At 43.4% G+C, this 18,172-nt stretch overlaps 2 protein-coding genes and 1 long non-coding RNA gene across 4 annotated transcripts; 2 read left to right on the forward strand and 1 right to left on the reverse strand.

The window, feature by feature from the left end:
* The first annotated feature begins 2,620 nt into the window (after positions 1–2,620).
* On the forward strand, positions 2,621–5,652 carry LOC136354795 (uncharacterized). Of its 2 annotated transcripts, XM_066306531.1 has the most exons (7): positions 2,621–3,223; positions 3,315–4,414; positions 4,503–4,676; positions 4,766–4,876; positions 4,977–5,049; positions 5,145–5,243; positions 5,343–5,652. In XM_066306531.1, exons 2-5 carry the CDS (start codon positions 3,327–3,329, stop codon positions 5,014–5,016), a joined length of 1,413 nt encoding a protein of 470 aa, XP_066162628.1. In that variant the 5' UTR covers positions 2,621–3,223; positions 3,315–3,326; the 3' UTR covers positions 5,017–5,049; positions 5,145–5,243; positions 5,343–5,652. The 2 variants fall into 2 exon arrangements, with proteins under 2 accessions (XP_066162628.1, XP_066162627.1); XM_066306530.1 differs by having other exon boundaries at positions 3,187–4,414.
* A 3,898-nt stretch (positions 5,653–9,550) lies between these two features.
* On the reverse strand, positions 9,551–14,545 carry LOC4351416 (uncharacterized). Its single transcript, XM_015764371.3, has 11 exons — positions 14,235–14,545; positions 13,964–14,085; positions 13,447–13,506; positions 12,374–12,490; positions 12,134–12,253; positions 11,893–12,034; positions 11,600–11,776; positions 11,200–11,462; positions 10,825–11,057; positions 10,222–10,492; positions 9,551–10,106 (listed from the first exon to the last, which is right to left on the reverse strand). The coding sequence occupies exons 1-11, from the start codon at positions 14,403–14,405 to the stop codon at positions 9,710–9,712; spliced, it is 2,073 nt and encodes a 690-aa protein (XP_015619857.1). The 5' UTR covers positions 14,406–14,545; the 3' UTR covers positions 9,551–9,709.
* On the forward strand, positions 10,104–10,993 carry LOC112937371 (uncharacterized). The gene is made up of 3 exons (XR_003239909.2): positions 10,104–10,295; positions 10,368–10,516; positions 10,860–10,993. It is a non-coding gene; the product is annotated as an uncharacterized lncRNA (long non-coding RNA).
* Positions 14,546–18,172: the final 3,627 nt, after the last annotated feature.

Below are 18,172 nucleotides of genomic sequence, written 5' to 3' on the forward strand. Positions count from 1 at the left end.
AAGGGTGGTGATGCGCCGAAATTGTTTTGAACGTGTGTGTTCTCAATTACATAGGGCTCGGGGACTATTTATACCCAAGAATTATAAAATATGTCCATATTGGACACGACTCTTATCCCTAACAAACTGTAAGATACCATAAGTCTTTGCGGCAGACTTTTGCCCACATTTATCTCTAAGTAATTTACATAAAATATCCTAATTAATAGATACAATTGCCTTCCCAGGACTCTATCCATGCGTGGCAATCATCTTGAAGCACATCAATTCGAACCCGATGTCGTACACAAGTTGTATTATCGGAATCGGCTGTATCACTTAACCTAATCTGACTCAGACTTAGCCGATCCCAATCATAGTCGATCCGGACTCCAGCCGATTCTTACTCTGTTTCCGCAACAACCCTTATATTCGATTCCGCTTCGATCCCATCTTCATCTCCGATGCTGATATTACCAAATTTGGTCGTTAACAGCCGCAGACGCCGCCGCCGCATCTCTTGGGTGAGAGCCATCGCTGCCTCTCTCTCTCTCTCGATCTCGATCTCTCTCTCTCTCCAAACCGCCACCACCTAGCTCGTTGCCCACGCCACTGCCACGCCACGGTCAACCGCCACCATTGATGACCGACTTCGACGCGGCCGCCACCGCCGACGACGCTGTCGCCACTGCCACTCCGCCGTCCCCGCCTCGAGCTCGCCACGCCGCCGCCCCCACCTCGAGCTCGCCACGCCGCCGCGCCACGCCGCCGCGACGCCACGCCGTCGGGCCCCCACGCCGCCGCCGCGGCACGCCGCCGCCACGCCCGCATGCCGTCGGGCCGGCCCACGGCGCCCCGACGCCGCTGCCGCACTGCCACGCCCCTGCCGCCCGCGCCCAACATTGCCGAACGTGAACGAACGTGATTGAAACGTGACCGAACGCGAACGAACGTGAACGAACGCGAACGAACGTGACCGATACGTGGACGACCTTGAACGAACGTGAACGAAACGTTAACGAACACGAACGAACGTGCACGAAACGCGAGTGGACGTGAACGAAACGTTAACGAACGCTTAACGAACGTGAACGAAACGTTGACGAACGCGAACGAACGTGAACGAAACGTTAACGAACGCGAACGAACGTGCATGAAACGCGAGTGGATGTGAACGAAACGTTAACGAACGCTTACGAACGTGAATGCACTTGTAATAAAAGTGTGAGAACGAACGCGTTTAGACTAATACATTTTACTGGTAATACATATATGATTATATATGTAACTTGGCCCGTTTAGACTAATACATTTTCCTGGTAATGTTGCAGAGAAGACGTCGTCGTCGTCCCTCAAGCCGAAGTGGTAGCTAGCCATCGAAGGAATTCGCGCAGGCAAGTGATGTAAAGAAGTGATTGTTAGAGATTTAATATAAGATTGTTAGACTTAGCATATATGATTATTACAATTTTAATATAAGATTTGTAGCGATTTAATATAAGTTTGTTAGACTTAGCATATTTGATTGTTAGAGATTTAATATAAGATTGGTAGACTTAGCATATATATATATATATATGATTATTACAATTTTAATATAAGATTAGTAGCGATTTAATATGAGATTAGTAGAGATTTAATATATGATTATTACAATTTTAATATGAGATTAGTAGAGATTTAATGTAAGATTAGTAGCGATTTAATATAAGATTGTTAGACTTAGCATATATGATTATTACAATTTTAATATAAGATTATTAGAGATTTAATATAAGATTGTTAGAGTTTTAATATTACGGTTAGCAAATACATCCTATAGACCTAATAAATATTTTTTGTATGCACAGATGGCTGATCGCGATGAGGAACAGATACTATACGATACAATCGCAGAGGGAAGCAGCCAGTACTGGAACGAAGAAGAGGGGAACGAGGATCCAAACCAGTACTTGAACGAGGAGGGGAACGTGGAGAGGGATGCGGAGGGGAGCGAGGAGGGGAACGATGAGGAGGCTAGTGGAAGTCATCCCTCCTACGGACAGAAGAGGGCACGCGGACAACGAGGTGCCGCGAAGAAGATAGAGGGTCGGCACATCATAACTGAGGTGAACGAAGACGGCCGACCTAGTGCCCCGGCAGAAGCAGCCAAGAATTTTGTACGCCACAGCGGTTGGGTTGTGAGGGACAACGTGCCTGTCAGCACGGTGTACTGGCGCAGAACAAGGGCACGCGGGGATAATGACAGCTTTGTCCCGGACTCAGAGAAAGAGATGCTGTAGACCACAATGCTCGAGACGTTCACGCTACCCGCGGGTACGGAGAACATAGTGAAACAGTGGACTCTGAAGAAAATGGCAGACAGTTCCAGAGCTTCAAGGGAGATCTCTACAAGAAATACATCCTGAAGGGGCAGACACCGAACTTCGACACATTCCCAAAGCTAAGGGATCACTGGGACGAGTTCATTGCATATAAGACAGGTCAACAAGGGCAGGCGATGATGGAGAGAAACAAAGAAAATGCTGCCAAGAAGAAGTACCATCACCACTTGGGGTCAGGCGGCTATAGCGTCGCAATGCCAAAGTGGGAGGAGATGGAGGCAAGTTTGATTGAGAGGGGTATCAAACCAGCCACCGCTAAATGGCCGGATCGATCGAAGTTCTGGTACTATGCTCACGGTGGAACGCTTAACTCAGTTGATGGCTCCCTTGTCTTCAGCGATCAGATACGCGAGGCTGCCAGTCGACTAACGGACGCAGTGGTAGCCTCTTCTCAGGGCACATTTCGACCCGACAGAGAGAAGGATGAGCTGTCACTCGCCCTACAGACTCCAGAGCATCCAGGACAAACACGAGGGAAAGGCGTGATTCCCAGGAAGATTGGATTTAAGGAGGACATCCACACGTACAGGAGTTGGATGAGGAGCAAGAGAGATACCGAGGCGAATATTGCAGATCTTGAGTACAGGGTATCGAGCTACGAGCTCAGCATGCAAGAGGAGGTGGCAAGGAAGGTGGATGAACGTATGGCCGCACATCGGTCCTAGGATCCCCAGCCGTACATTAATCCTGCAATGGTCAGTCCATCAGGCAATCGTAGCAGCTGCGCCTCAACGGGGCAGGTCGGATCACAGAGCATGGACGCCATGCAAACCCAGGACGAAACCACCTGCACCGTTGATGAGATCACATAGTGGACACCATGTGAGCTGCATATTCCCTTCAAGAACTTATCAATCAAGGTATGCTCGTAGTTTGATGATTTTTGACTTGTACATTCCGCAAGTTGCTGCTTAGGTTGATTACTAATAGATAACCTCTTATCACGTGAAGGTGGCGTCGGGAATGGCCATCCCAACGGACCCTTCCGGGACTTACCACTGCAGGCCGATTCCAGCAGGATACTCTAGGGTCGAAGTTGAGCTGGTGGAAGCCGCGTACGAGGACCTCAAGTTGGACTACCCAGGAGGAGACGGTGAGACACATCTACGAGACACAAGCCACGCCATTATACTATGGCGCAAGTGGTACATCATCCTCCCTGGGCGACAAGCGGCGTCTCGTGTACCATCTCCTCCGGCTCCGCCGTCTCCTCCGTCTCCTCCTGCACCATCTCCTTCGGTTCCTCCGCCACGTCCTCCTGCACCATCTCCTCCGGCTCCTCCGCCACCTCCTCCTGCACCATCTCCTCCGGCTCCTCCGCCTCCTCCACCTCCACCTCTACCGTGTCCGCCTGCACCTCCCAAGACAAGGTCTCGCCAAGCTCCACCTCCTGCCCGCACAAGGGCAACGAAGAAGGTGAAAGTTGACGCCACCAAAAATAAGGAGCCGCCGTACGATTGCAGTCAAGAGGAGCTTGACACTTATGTGGCAGGAGAAGTGAAAAGGCAACTCAAGCCTCGGAGTCCTAAAAAGAAGATACCTATTGACCTGAGCGTGAAGAAGTTCTTCCAGGGAATGTCCACCGCAAACAAGGATGCCTTAAAGCTATCGGACTATGACCGAACACTTAGGAAAGCCTATTACAAGAAGTCCAAACCAGTTCCTCAGCTTGGAGAACAGCCAAACCAAGAGGTCAAGTCGTTGGTGACCGGCGAAGACTTTGGCATAACGGATTTTATTTCGGACACCGGTCTAACGGTGGATCAGTTGGTTGGAGCCGCACCAATCCCGAAGGCGGAAGTGGCATACAAGTTTGAACTCGGTAAACCGCTTGTCAGGCCTGAGCAGCTGCAGTCCCTACCGACACAAATGTACAAATTCCATGAACGGTACATGGAAATGAGCGCCAATGGTAGAGAGGTGTTCGGAGCGAGGATTAGAAACTCCAACTTCTTGCAAGGAGAAAATGTTCTATGGATCCATTTCAAGGATGTCTTCGATCTGTACCATCTGGACGCCCTCGACGTCTCTCTTCTGAGCGCATGGATTTTGTAAGTATCTTTGAGTTCGATTTGTTTCGTTCAATAATTAGCTCCTGGCATATATGAAAACAATAATAATTTCCTTTCATCGTTGTAGAATGGAGATTCAAAGGGCCCGACGGCGGGGGGTTTACGATACTGGGTTCATCGACCCTCGGAAAATCAACACCGAAATGATCGACAATTACGAGAAAGACACAGAGGACAATCTCGTCCATCTCCTAACGCAGCAGCATTTCAAGACGTTCATACTACTGCCGTACAACACAGAGTGAGTTTTTATTGTCGTTTGGACAAATTTCATTCCCATCCATATAACATATACATTCTGATATTTATCTTATCTCACGCATATTCCAGATTCCACTGGGTCCTGTTATTTTTCGACTTGGACGCATGCAGAGTCACTGTGTACGACTCAATGAATAAAGAGGAGAAGGTTTTTGACCAGGTCTTCCAACTGATAGACAGGTAATATAATGCCATCTATTCCAAAGTGGCGGGACTCTGTTGCTATTATGTTGATCTCGAGTAATAATTAATTAATCATAGCTTGCAACTGCACATGTAGGGCTTGGGATCGGTTCCGTCAATTGGTCCGCGAGACTTGAAAAGAAAAACTTGGACGGAGGTTTCATTTTCCAGTGAGTACATGCATGATCCAAAATTATATTGAATTGAATCTCTAATTACAGTTAATATAAAGAGTATATTAAATCTCTCATTTTTTCTCATGTAGTGTGCAAAGCAGGACCAGGGAACTAACTTATGCGGCTACTACGTATGCGAGTATGCCCACTGCCTATCAAACCAAATATACACCACACGAGAACTCGATGTACGTATACATAAACCATTCAAAATTTCATTGCGTATCGATTTGTTAAGTTGTTTATTAATTTCATATATTGATATGTCATTATTTTTCGAATGATAGCGTATTCACATGAGGGAAAATCTCCCACACAAGGATTTTATCACGGCTGTTCAAGAACAACTGATGGGGTTCATCAACGAAGAAGTCCTTAATCCCGATGGTGAATTCTACTACGACGGATCGACAATTCATAACGTCGGTCCTTCCTCTTGTGACATAACGCCGGCGTCGAAGTCGTAGCTATAGCTAGCGAGCAAATGAATTGTACTATACATGCATGTATATATATTTATATATGTACGTACATTTACTTTAGTGTTAATATATATTTTGGTAACATATATGCACATAAAATGTTAAGTGCTTTAAATTATAAATATGTGTGTAATATATGTATTTATACATATACACATATGCACATATATATATACACACACACACACACACACATATATATATATATATATATATATATATATATATATACATATATATAAGCACATATATATATATATATGTATATATATATATATATATGTATGTATATATGTAATCAACCATGCAGCAAACATGGCCATGCAAATCACCGATCTTTAGTCCCGGTCCGTGTTACCAACCAGGACTAAAGATCGATCTTTAGTCCCGGTTATTTCACCCGGGACTAAAGATCGCTATCTTTAGTTCCGGATTCGTAGTCCCGATTGGACAACCGAGACTAAAGGGGGTTACGAACCGGGACTACAAACGGTTTCCCAGGTAACATACACATACAAAAATAAATATATAGAAATGGTAACTGGCACGTACGGCGATTCCGAGAGCAATTTGGTTGTCGATGTTAGGTGGATCTTTGCCTGGGATTGGCGTAAATTCCCTGACTGTTGGACTGGCGATGGCGAGGTAGCTCTTGGAGAATTCAGAGGGTCCCACCCCAACTTTCCATATAGGAAGCCACGCCGATGCTCCGTGATATGGCCCATTCACTCCATATGCCGCTGCAATCTGCGCACACATCATACTAATCCATCACCTTATATATGTTTAATTTGACGATTAAATTAATATAATCACTAGTACTATACTCTCTTCGTCTAAAAAAAATCAACCTAGAAGAAGATTTGACATTTCCTAATACAATAAATCTGAGCTACCTTTATCCAAATTCATGATCCTATAAGGGGTCGGATTGAGTTTTTTTTTTTCCTGACGGAGGGAGTATAGTAGTATTATTACTTCTAGATTATAATTATTATTGCCAGCTTCATCATGAATACTGTTTGGAGGAGGTCGGCCATTGGAGTAGAAGAAATGGAGGGTTCGGTTTGCATCTGCAGTAGCAGTAGCAGTAGCAGGTGTCCTTCGGATTGGGATGCTTCCTTCAGGGCACCTACCGCTTCGATGCCATGCCTGCTCCGCGAATTTGAACGAGTTGTTTCTTCCCAACACCATCATCTTCTCAACTATCTTGGGACGATCCACGCTTGGTTTCAACTGAACAATATATATTCATCACATACATCAGTACTAGTAGCTCTTAGACTGCAATTAGTTCTTCGATCTTAATTCTCTCCTTAATTTACTACTCCCTCCGTATTTTAATGAATGACGTCGTTGACTTTTCGACCAACGTTTGACCATTCGTTTTATTCAAAATTTTTGTGCAAATATGAAAATATTCATGTCATATTTAAAGAACATTTGGTGATGAATCAAGTCACACTAAAATAAATGATAATTACATAAATTTTTTAAATAAGATGAATGATCAAACGTTGGAAAAAAGTCAACGGCGTCATACATTAAAATATGGAAAATATGGAGGTAGTATTACTTTCTTTCTAACAATTGCATACATACATATATAAATGGTCGCATTCCTTAAAAAACTATTATAATATTCTATATGTTTTATATTTAAAACATTTTGATTTTGATCTTTCCATCTCTCGTCTAAATTTGCTAACATCCATATATATTTGGGTATATATATGAAACATATACATGAATCTATTCAGAACCTAAATATTTTGTAGTTATAATTATAACGTGAAGAGAAAGTAGTAATCGACAATGAAAATGTTCAGACGTATGTACAGCACCAGGATTTTATGATCTTTGAGCAATGGATTCTTGAGGCTTGGTTGCTTGTATATGTCCACGCAGTCAATAATATCACCGCACTCGCTCTGTCAATTAGAAACCAAAGTGAGACTTAATTAGCACATGAAACTTTTTTGGGGGGTAAGGTCAATGATCACTGGAAAAATTACTACCTGGACCAAAATGACCTCAGTTGTTCAGCTATATATAAATTCATGAATTCAACCAGATCGAGTATATATCAAGATGAGGAATATTAGATTTGAGAATTCATCTTGTGTGATTAAAATTAAACAGATTTATACTATGATATATAGTTAATAGATATCTGCCAAGTAGTAACCTAACCAATCCTAAATAAAGAAGATTAACATAATGTAGAAATTCTTACCTCTATGGTCTTGATAATGTCATTGGGATCGATTTGTACACCATGAACAGTAGTTGTCGTTGAAGCCAACAATATGCTTTGCTGCAAAGAATGCAAGAAGAGACATCATTCTCTAGGAGTCGATCTTCAGGACAGTCGAGGATCATACCGTTGGCAAACAAGATAATATGGAGGCTTTATATAGAGGTGTTTGTGGTGCATCGATAAGATAATTATGTATTAATCCATTGCTATCATTTTTACATTACTACACGGAAATAAGGAAAGGAGGAATAATGCTTCCTTGTATTCTGTAAAATTCATGATTGATTAATTAAATACCATAAGTAGGTCTGCTGGTAAAATTCAAATTTCGAATGCAAGTGTACTAACCATATTTTGGTGGAGAAAGTCCATTTTTCTCCCTCAACTATAGGGCGGTTTTGGGTCGTGTCCATCAATCCTAAAATCAGGTATAAAGACCCCCTCAATCGTTAAAACCAGATCAATTTAACTCCCTAGGCGATGCTAATGGTGAGGTTTCCTCCTCTGTGGTGTTGAGTTTACGAGTCACTTTGGCCTAGTTTTTATATGACGTGGCACTTACCTACCATTCCAATAATAAAATAAAATAAAATGTTAAAAATAGGCAGGACCCAATGTAAGTCTCCTGGAAAAAAAATGGGATCCTCCCCTCTTATCTCCCTCCTACTCCTCTCTCTCACCCTGCGAGTATAGAGAGAGATTGCCACCGCCACTCCACTACAAGTGTACTCCTCCGTTGCAAAAAAAAAACTAAACATAGGAGGGGATGTGACATTTTCTAATACATCGAATCTGGACAAAGGGCTATCCAGATTCATTGTATTAGAAGATGTCACATGCTTGCCTAGGTTGTGTTTTTTGGGACGGAGGGAGTACACAAGCGTATAGGGGAGGGCCGCCATGGATCATCTCCGAGTGGTACATGGCCCCGTGTTTTATGCTACTGCTAGGAGCATGCCTCCTAGGGTGTAACCTCCGCCACCTGGAAGCCAACCCTAGCTCGCCAACCGTCACCAGAGGCATGCCACCGAATCATGCTGGCAGTTGGAACGGAGAGGGCCAAGGAGGGTTGGCTCACTTCGGAGGAAGAGTCACTCGAGTTCGACGTGGTGATGGCAAGCGTGGGGCTCGAGCTCGAGCGAGATGTTGCCAAGGACTTAAGGCTCGGGGAGCTGAGGCACCTTGCCATGATGTCGATGGTGCAACTCGACACAAGGAGTAGCGCGGGGACAGAGCAACTGCTTGGAGGTGGCCATCGAGTCAAGGGAGTATAGTATGGTGTCCAGTTCCCACTGGCACCTCTATCACCTTCTCCTCAATCACATCCAAAGATGTCGTCGTTGTCCTGGTTAACCACCGTTTGAGCTCAACTACCAAACCGAACCCCATCACTTCCCTATCTTTGAGAAGATGCCACCACCACACAGGCTGCCTTCACAGTTTGGCGAGGGAACCGAGAGAAAAAAGAGTGGGAAGGGAGGAGAGATGTAGTCACTTACATGTGGACCCTATATTTATTTTGTTAATTTCTTTGATCAACAAAAAGCCACCATAGTTGAGGGAGTCATTTTGCATCAGCTTTAGGCCATCTTTGTTTAGGCTTAGGCTTATTGGCTTAGACTTTTAAGTCAGCTTATTGGCTTATATGATTTATAAGCCAGTGAATTTAATGTCCTAAGTTTAGTGGTGAAGTCATACATCTATCTTATATAAGCAAAAAAAAGCTTCTCCAACCTAGCTTTTGGCTTAATAGTGTAAGAGTGGCTTATAGCTTTAAAAAAGCCAAACGAAAAAGCTGTTTGTTTGTTTAGGCTTAAACTTTTTGGCTTATAAGTTGGCTTATAAGCCTAAACAAAGAGGACCATACTCTCGAGCTACTAGCCCTACCTACCTTGCAAATGTATGAGCTAGTTCATCGACCTCGCGTCGTCATAGGATCTCGCCACGAAGAAGAAGGACCCTCTAACCGGATGTAATCATACATGACGCCGAAGAAGGGGCTCAACGCCCTCGTCTGCGTGATGAACACCACATTCTCCTCCTCTCCCTCCACCAGCATGTACCCCTTGATCGCGAACTCCAAGCTCCACTGCACGCCGTGTGCCCCGTGCCGCGCTATCGCGTTCCCGTCGCCGAACGCCGCCGCCGTCGTCAACGCCTCGTCCGCCCGGCCGTTCACCACCACCTGCACCCTCGCCATCTGCGCCGCCGCCAGCTCGACGCGGAGCGTGTAGGTGGCGTCCGCCACGACGCGCTCCAGCCTGAACCGGATCTGCCTCGTCGTCGCCGCATACCCGTCGCCTTGCTTTCTGCACAACAAGGAAAGAAAACACAATTGGTTATCTTGATGATTCTTCAGAGGTTAATCGATCGAGAGGAAATTGATTGATTGATTGATTGTTTTGTTCGTTGTTGTTTAATTACCTTGTGACGTGTGCGAAGAACCAGTCCTTGGAGATGTCGCTCTCGCCGATCGTGAAGACGAGATCGCCGTCAGGGTATAGCTCAGCGTACCTCTCCCACAACCCGTACTGCCTGTACTTGTCTTTGGTGATGAAGATCTTGTTCAGGTATTTGGGGTTGGGATCAGGGATGAAGAACTCTGCTGCACTCCTGTCAGGAACACCCATCTCCCACAGTGTCGGGCCTGATCTTGGAGGCTCGAACACAAGATCACCGAGGTTGATGCCACGTCCTGCTTAAATTCAGACAAACAATGGTAGTTAAACAGAGTTGTTCTGATCCAGATTATCATGTTAAATACTCCCTCCGTTTCTAAATGTTTGACACCGTTGACTTTTTAGCACATATTTGATAATTCGTTTTATTAAAAAATTTTATAAAATATGTAAAACTATATGTATACATGAAAGTATATTCAACAATAAATCAAATGATAGGAAAATAATTAATAATTACTTTTTTTAATAAGACGAATGGTCAAACATGTTTAAAAAGTTAACGACGTCAAATATTTAGAACGGAGGGAGTAATACCAAATGCCATCTGAATTAGTGCTAACTTAACCTGGTGTTACTGTTACTTGCGAGGTGTACATGTAGTCCCCAAGAAACCCAGGAACCCATGCGTAGAGGTTGTACACTCCTGCTCTCACATTACTGATGCTGAAGCTGCCGCAGGGCGTTGCCCTCGTCCAGAATTGGTAGTTTTTGCTCTCTGTCACCCAAGAACCGGGTTGTCCAGGAGTGGCCAAGCCAACAAAAGCCATCCCAGCTGCCATGTCCTTACTGCTCATGTACCTGAAATAAAATAATAATTAACATCAAAACAAACACATTATCAACGTTTCAGAGATGATGATCCATGAACAATCTTGACCCATGAAATGCAAGTCATCATGTACCTGTGTGGAGTTGAAACTATGAAAGTAATGAATCTTACCTGTCTCTGACAAATAGCCTCCCGGTGACTGATCCTCTCTGACTTGCCTTGTGGAAGTCAGGGGATACAGGGAAGCTGTATGGCCATTTCCTAGCTTCAGCTTCTGCCTGCAACTTGGCATCCACCCAAAGCGAATGCAGATCTCCTCTCCTCGGATTGGAGTTGAGGTAGATGAACACCGGGCCCATCACCTTCTTCCAGTACTCCCCCTCCTCAATCTTCAGAACAATGTCATTCCCGACGTAATGCGTGCCAAGAAACATCTGACACGAACCAAAATTTCAGTTTTCTCTCTGTACCAAGATTCCAAGTGCAGAGTTCGTTATTAGGAATAGTAATTGTTTTTTTTTTTTGCGGGGAGGAATAGTAATTAGTTGTAGGGTGAACTGATTGATCTTACTGTCAGAGAGGTCGGGCCGACATGGGAGGTGAGCTCTCGCTTGAGAGGGCCGCCGCTCTTGAACTCGTTGCTGGGGGTGATCACCCAGAATCCCATGGGGTTAGGGTGATTGCTGCTAATCCATCCATGAACTCTGTTGTCCTTGTTGTCCAGCGAGTACTCGTACTTGTCATCCACCTAGTACATCACAAATTCAGAAAATCACCAGATGCATACATCAAACAGTCGATTAAAAGATGACAGCCTGATTAATTTGGCGTGCAAGATGTTTCAGAATTCGGTTAGTTAATTACCTCTCCTCTGAACTGTGGTTCCTTGGGATCAACGAGCAGGACAGCCTCCTTGTATGCCAATGGAGCACCGCGAGGTGCATCTCTGTCTGTCGCACTCGGCATAAACCTCTGTATATCGTCTGAGATCGCCATGTAGTTGAACCTGACAAAACGTTCATGAACACATGTTTTCAAGATTAGACTGCAGATCAAGCAAATATTGAATGTCTTCAGAGAACAATTTTTGAGAAGGAATACTCACTTGTCCGTGTTCAGTTTGAAGGCGAGGCGAGCCTCTGAAATGTTGAGAGCAGGCCAGTCCCTGACATGCTCAAAGATGGCATAGCAGTAGAATCCTGAGCTACCTTTCAGCATCACAAGCCTGCACAAATTTTAGAGCAGCAATCGTAAAATGGCAGTGATATTTGTATACTACCACTATATGGCAGGATAAATTATAGCCAAATTTATTAATATAGGTCCGAAAATTCTAAAGGAGTACCTCTTGTCGATGTTTAGCCTGACACTATTTGGACGTGATGGATTGTAGGTGCTCCTGAAGGAAAGCTCCACTTGATCTTCACTTGAGGATACTACCTTGAATTCAGTACTATCCAGCCTGTGAAAATTCAGTCATTTAGTTCATCCTTTTTGAGAGAAAAGCATAATTCGTTCAGCTGTAGCCCGTAATAAGGTGCAGTGCATACTATTTTACATTACTGTGAAATTATGTTTTCCAGAAAGAAAATCATTTGAGCTCTTGTACATATCCTCTGTTTATTAGGCAGTAATTTCTGACGGTGTTTAACACCGTTTGCTTATCAGAAAAGAACTGAAGTCACAGTTACAGGTTGCTCTTGGTACTATTGCTATTAGGAGGCATCTTTCGGTGCAGAGTGATGAACTGCAAAGGCTTGCTCATATTTTACTCACAACAAGAGCTTGTTTGTTATCTGGCCTGAAGGCAAGTTCTTCAATCCATATGAATATGGGTGGTTCAAAAGAAATAATATTGATTACAATTAACAGGCTGGTAGCTATATGTTCAAGTGGTGTTAAATCGAACTAGTACTGTTATATTGTGGTTATTGGGTAGGTTGATCTTGTTAATTATGTTATGAGCTGTAACAGATCAAGGCAATAAAACAAGAACACTATTAACTACAGCAAGCTAGGCAAGTACCTGCTCACTGGCTGGTAGTGACTTTCAGATTATGTACCTACTTCAGTTGTTCAGTTAGAACGAGAGTATTAGTTTATCCAACTTTCTAACTGACATTTATTTTGCACATTCCAAGTAGAAAAGTGGTATAAATTAGAAATAAATTGAGATTGAACAGTAGTCAGATCATATATACAAATGTGGAATAAGAACACACGCAAAGATGATGATTTTGGATGACTCTAATTAAAGTAGCATATGGATGCATCCTTTTCAGTTTAGAACAAAAAATGAATTGAGGACCTTAAACACAGGAAAGATCAAAGCGCATGCATATATACCAAGCAAAGTATAGTTAGCAGGCGATATATAAATGACTTAATTTACAATAAAGTTAAGAAGTAATGACGTACATATCGATCATGCCTCTTGGATTATTGGATCCGGGGAAATTCCATACCACATCCCAGTACCTGCAGACAGACCAAGATCAAATTAATTATATATGGTTAGATGTAACTGGTATGTAACATAAAGATGGCTTTTCATCTATCAAGGGAATATCATCTTTTTTTTTACATGTGTCATCTAAGATAATCACAAAAAAAAATTAAAAATATGATAACATAGATTAATATAAAATATATATAATTTCACAAATATGTAAGGCTAAATTCAACTTTTACAAGTTGCAATAGAAACAACAAATTTAACTGAAAATAGTTATCGTACCATAATAATTATATTTGTTATTTTTTTATAACATGTAGAAGTTGAATTTGAACTTTTTGAGAAAAAAATTAAAAAAAGACAGGCAGGTATGTACTAAGTATGTTTTGAGAAATTGAAAGAACTGAGTAATTAGTTAAAGAGCAAGAAAACTATATATAGTAGTTACACCGATGGAGAGATGGATGGAGTGTAATATACCCTGCGGAGTTGGGTTGTCCGTCGAAGCGGAGCAGGTTGCGTTCGCCGTTGTATCGGACGCCGGTGATGTGGCCCCCAGGTTTTGACAGCGACACCTGCACGATGCCATTGTCCACCATCACCTGCATGCATGCAGATGCAGTATATATCAGTCAGCTTAATTAAACAACGTACGCGTAATTCGGTCGAAACGCATGGATGATCTGATCGATAGCTAATACTAACTGCAGATCGCTAATATAATTAAGCACATACGCGTATAGTTAATTACCTGGCGGTGGTCGAGGTGCAAGGTAACGCCGCCGCCGCCGGGGCGAGGTCCCTTCTCCGGCACGGCCGCGTGCTGCGGCGTTAGTGACGACGCCGACGACGCTGCGACGGCGACGGCGACGAGCAGGAGCAGCAACGGCAGCTTCGTGCAGGCCGCCGCCGCCGCCATCATGGACGATCGATATATGGAAGTAGAGCTAGCTAGTTGGACAAGTGACGACTAAAGCGCATGATCAATCGATCGATGGATATATGCGTGTGCAAAACGCGCTCTATCTATATATATATCTATCGATCGATCGGCTAACTTATATAGTAGTTCTTGCTTCCATTTATCGATCGATATTGAAGCATGGGCGGCTGGGATTTAGTATCAAGTGTTGGTTACGGCGCCGGAAAGACGAACTTTAAAAGAATGGGAAATAATGATGGATGATGAGTTTGGTTGTTCTAGCCGTGCAAGTGCGGTGCGTCGTCGTCACAATTCTTGCCTTTAGCTCGATCTCTTCGCAGTTTTGTTTGTTACACCAAGCCGTTATCTTGCTTTTGCTCTGCCTCTGATCATCGACGATGCAGACACTACTACGCAGTTGGATGCAGGTCTGGCCTCCTTAATTATACGTAGCAGCAGCTAACAAATATTTAATACAGAAGGAAATTGTTGGTCTGTGCAATTTGCCTTCGATTATATTAGTCGTCGTTGTCATCAAGTATACATGTAAGTACGTGCTTGACTCGATCGAATCAAATTAAACCACATTGTGTTTCAGCTTAAAATTGCTACGTACGGAGTAGTTGCAGTGGGATTAGGTACATATTTAGGTAAGGTTCGTACCGTACTCCACTCCACTAATCGTCCTGAAAATTTCTCCCAAAAAAAAGGACTGGTAATCGTCAGCATAAGCATGCAATGCATGCAGCCGGCCGCTAGCTACACGGGCTGGGCCTTAGTGGGCTAATGGGCCTAGCCCAAATCAAACAACGGAAGGACTACCGCTGCAAGCAGGCTTTGCCTTTACCGGCTTTAAACTAGTTAGGCAGTTTGGGCTGCCCCAAATAAAAAATACTGGCTAACTATCTTACCCTTATACGGAATTGCTAACCTTGTCGACTCGATAGAAAACACATCTCCAAATCTTACAGATTTTTCTCCAAATATTACAGATTTTGGACCACTGGATAAGCTTTATGATTCGTGCTCCAGGCATTCTCCTCCAACTTCGGCGACCTCCTCTTTTTCTCCGGCGTCGGCAATACCCTAGGCTCCGGCAGAGGACCCTACGGGTTAGGGTCCCGAGTTGGGGTGGTGGTAGGAGGGGTGGGAGAGGGAGGGGGAAGAGGGTGGAGTTCGCCAGCTTTAGAGGGATGGTCGTGGGAGGCAACAGTCCGGCGGTGGGCGGCGAAGGCGGCGGCGGCGCCGCTAAAGCTGCGGGGTCGGAAGCTGGCGGTGGGGGCAAAGCGGAAAGGTAGATAGGAGGCGGTCAGTGGTGGCGCCCCACCTTCGGAGACGAGGAAGACGACAGCGCCGCCATCGGCTTGAGGAAAGAAAAGGAAAGGGAGGGGAAGGAGAGGGGGAAGGGGAGGGGAGGGGGCTGGCCGGGTGGCCTCACCGGTGCCATTGACGCCCTTCGGCCAGTCGGCGAGACGGGCGGCGGCACAGTGGGGCGCTGGCGGCGGTGGATCGAGCAGTGGCGAGATGGAACACGCGAGGGTAGCGGCGGCGGCGGAATGCGCGAAGAGGAGGGGAATGGGAGGAAAAAGTTAGAGTTAAAGCTGTGCATGAATCCTAAAGCATATTCAACGGTCCAGAATTTGAAAGATGAGAGGTGGGATTTTCTGTTAACAGATGTATAGACAGTCTCATATTTATAACATCACAATTTCTGTCACATCTTCTTTATAGAGAGAGAGAGAGAGAGTTGTTTTTACACTATAAATTATACGTATACATTTACATTGTAATTGCATTGTAAAGTTTAAAAGTTGCCATATTATTATAATATTTATAGTACTCACTAGCATAACATAAGAGAATTAAGAGATAAAAACGATTATTTACCTACTTGGAAGAAGAAAAGATATACTCCAATGATAGGAAAATATATAATTATATATTTATATAAGACAGATGTAGTAATCATATATATACTCACTCCTTCCAAAAATCTGAGTCCTATTTACAGTCACTATATGCTAAATTAAATTGTTAATCAGAAAACAAGAAGCCATTCTAGTACTTATTGGTTGAATGTTCATTGGTTTTGCCACATGGTGAGTGAGTTAATTGCTTTTTGGTTTTGATGAAAAAAGAAATAGGTCTCAGTTTTTTGGAAGGAGTGAGTAATAAAAATATTGATTGAATAACTGTAAAATTAAAGTACGGATCAGTAGCACTTTTTTTGTACATTGATGCAAATGCAGAGACGATCGACTACACCGAACGATCGACTACACCGAACGATCGATGCACTGTGTTTTGTTTGCATCCATGGGACCATGGCTGATACATGGCGCCATGGCCCAGCTGCATGCTGCTAGCAGACTAGCAGTAGGATGCCCTTATATTGGAGTACTAGCTAGTAGCTAGTTCTATCATGGAGATGGGGGCAATGCAATGTTCACGTCTCCAATCTTGTCGATTAATGATTAATCGTTGCCTCCTGCAGGTTACTTACGACCTTGCATTGCATGCTCACGTTTATTACTATGCACATGCATAATCCATTATTTCCATCGGTCTCCCTACCTGTTCATTCACGTTTGTGGCTAGCTAGGCAGTATGATTTATATATGCTCAAATCTGTATCTACTATCTCTGTTTATCCTGCAAGCTAGTTTCAGTCAAAATCAAACGTATTACCTCCGTTCTAAATTAGATGTCGTTTTGATTTTTTTTCCTTAAAATGTTTGACCAATTTGACCATTCGATCATCCATGTTATGTAAAAAATTAGTGTAAATAAAAAAATAAATCATACTTAAAATATTTTTAATAATGAAGCAAGTAAAAAAATAAATAATAATATCATAATTTTTTTAAATAATTACAAACAGCGACTCAAAAGAGTAAGTACGACTTTTGCGGCATGATCTCTCTCTTTCCGGCCGGCCGGACAGATAGATTAATTAGAATAGATCAGCATGCGTATGCATGTACTTGCTGCAGGTCAATTTTCCGGTGTAGTACTGTAGAATGGATATCCGCATCTCTGTACTGCCCAGAAGGGAATTAAGCAAGACAGAGATCACCTAATAATAAGATATCCTAATATATATATTCTGTTTGTGCATGCAACTCGTGTGATTTTGAAAATTGATATACATGCATGTATGCTAATTTGTTTAGTAGGACGAAGACGTACTCGATTATGTTAAATGAATTTTTTTAGCAGAAGGCATTTCCATTAAAGAAATGTAGCTCGATTATGACATGATCAACGACTAATGGTGATTGGTTAGCTGGCTGAACCCCAGCCGATCGGCTTTATCCAGAGCAGCTAAACTAGCTAGGAGCGTCGACGGCCATGCAGACACAAAGCATCATTGTACTGTATAAAAAAAAATCTTCATCCATTTTATATTACAAGACATTTCGTTCATATTTATTTGAATTTAATCAAATTTGTAAAAAATAAAACACTAATACGAAAACTATTTTTCATGGCCGCCATTTTGGGTTTTCGCTGACGGAATTCCTAGCCGCCACGAAGCAAAGGCCAGTGAAAATCAAGATCTTCGCTAGCGGTTATCGACCGCCAGCAATAATTTATTTTTGCTGGCGGTCGTCTTAAGCTCGCCACAAGACGGTCGCCAGCGAAAATGTTTTTTCACTGGCGGGTTTCACTGTGCCAGCCGCTAGTGAAAATGCTGGCCAATTTTTTTTTAAAAAAAGCGACGGACGGAGCTCTATCCGCCTCCGTCAATGCTCCACCATTCAAAA

This window comes from Oryza sativa, chromosome 12 (assembly GCF_034140825.1).
Source record: "Oryza sativa Japonica Group chromosome 12, ASM3414082v1".
In the NCBI taxonomy this organism is placed as follows: domain Eukaryota; kingdom Viridiplantae; phylum Streptophyta; class Magnoliopsida; order Poales; family Poaceae; genus Oryza; species Oryza sativa.

Excerpts from the sequence above, each read along its gene's own strand:
- LOC136354795 (XM_066306531.1), top strand. The coding sequence starts at position 3,327 with ATGGCCATCCCAACGGACCCTTCCGGGACTTACCACTGCAGGCCGATT. Across the intron at positions 4,415-4,502 it reads CTTCTGAGCGCATGGATTTT|AATGGAGATTCAAAGGGCCC; the intron begins GTAAGTATCTTT and ends TCATCGTTGTAG. Across the intron at positions 4,877-4,976 it reads GTCTTCCAACTGATAGACAG|GGCTTGGGATCGGTTCCGTC; the intron begins GTAATATAATGC and ends CTGCACATGTAG.
- LOC4351416 (XM_015764371.3), bottom strand. The coding sequence starts at position 14,405 with ATGATGGCGGCGGCGGCGGCCTGCACGAAGCTGCCGTTGCTGCTCCTG. Across the intron at positions 13,507-13,963 it reads GGACAACCCAACTCCGCAGG|GTACTGGGATGTGGTATGGA; the intron begins GTATATTACACT and ends GTCTGTCTGCAG. Across the intron at positions 11,058-11,199 it reads AGGCTATTTGTCAGAGACAG|GTACATGAGCAGTAAGGACA; the intron begins GTAAGATTCATT and ends ATTTTATTTCAG.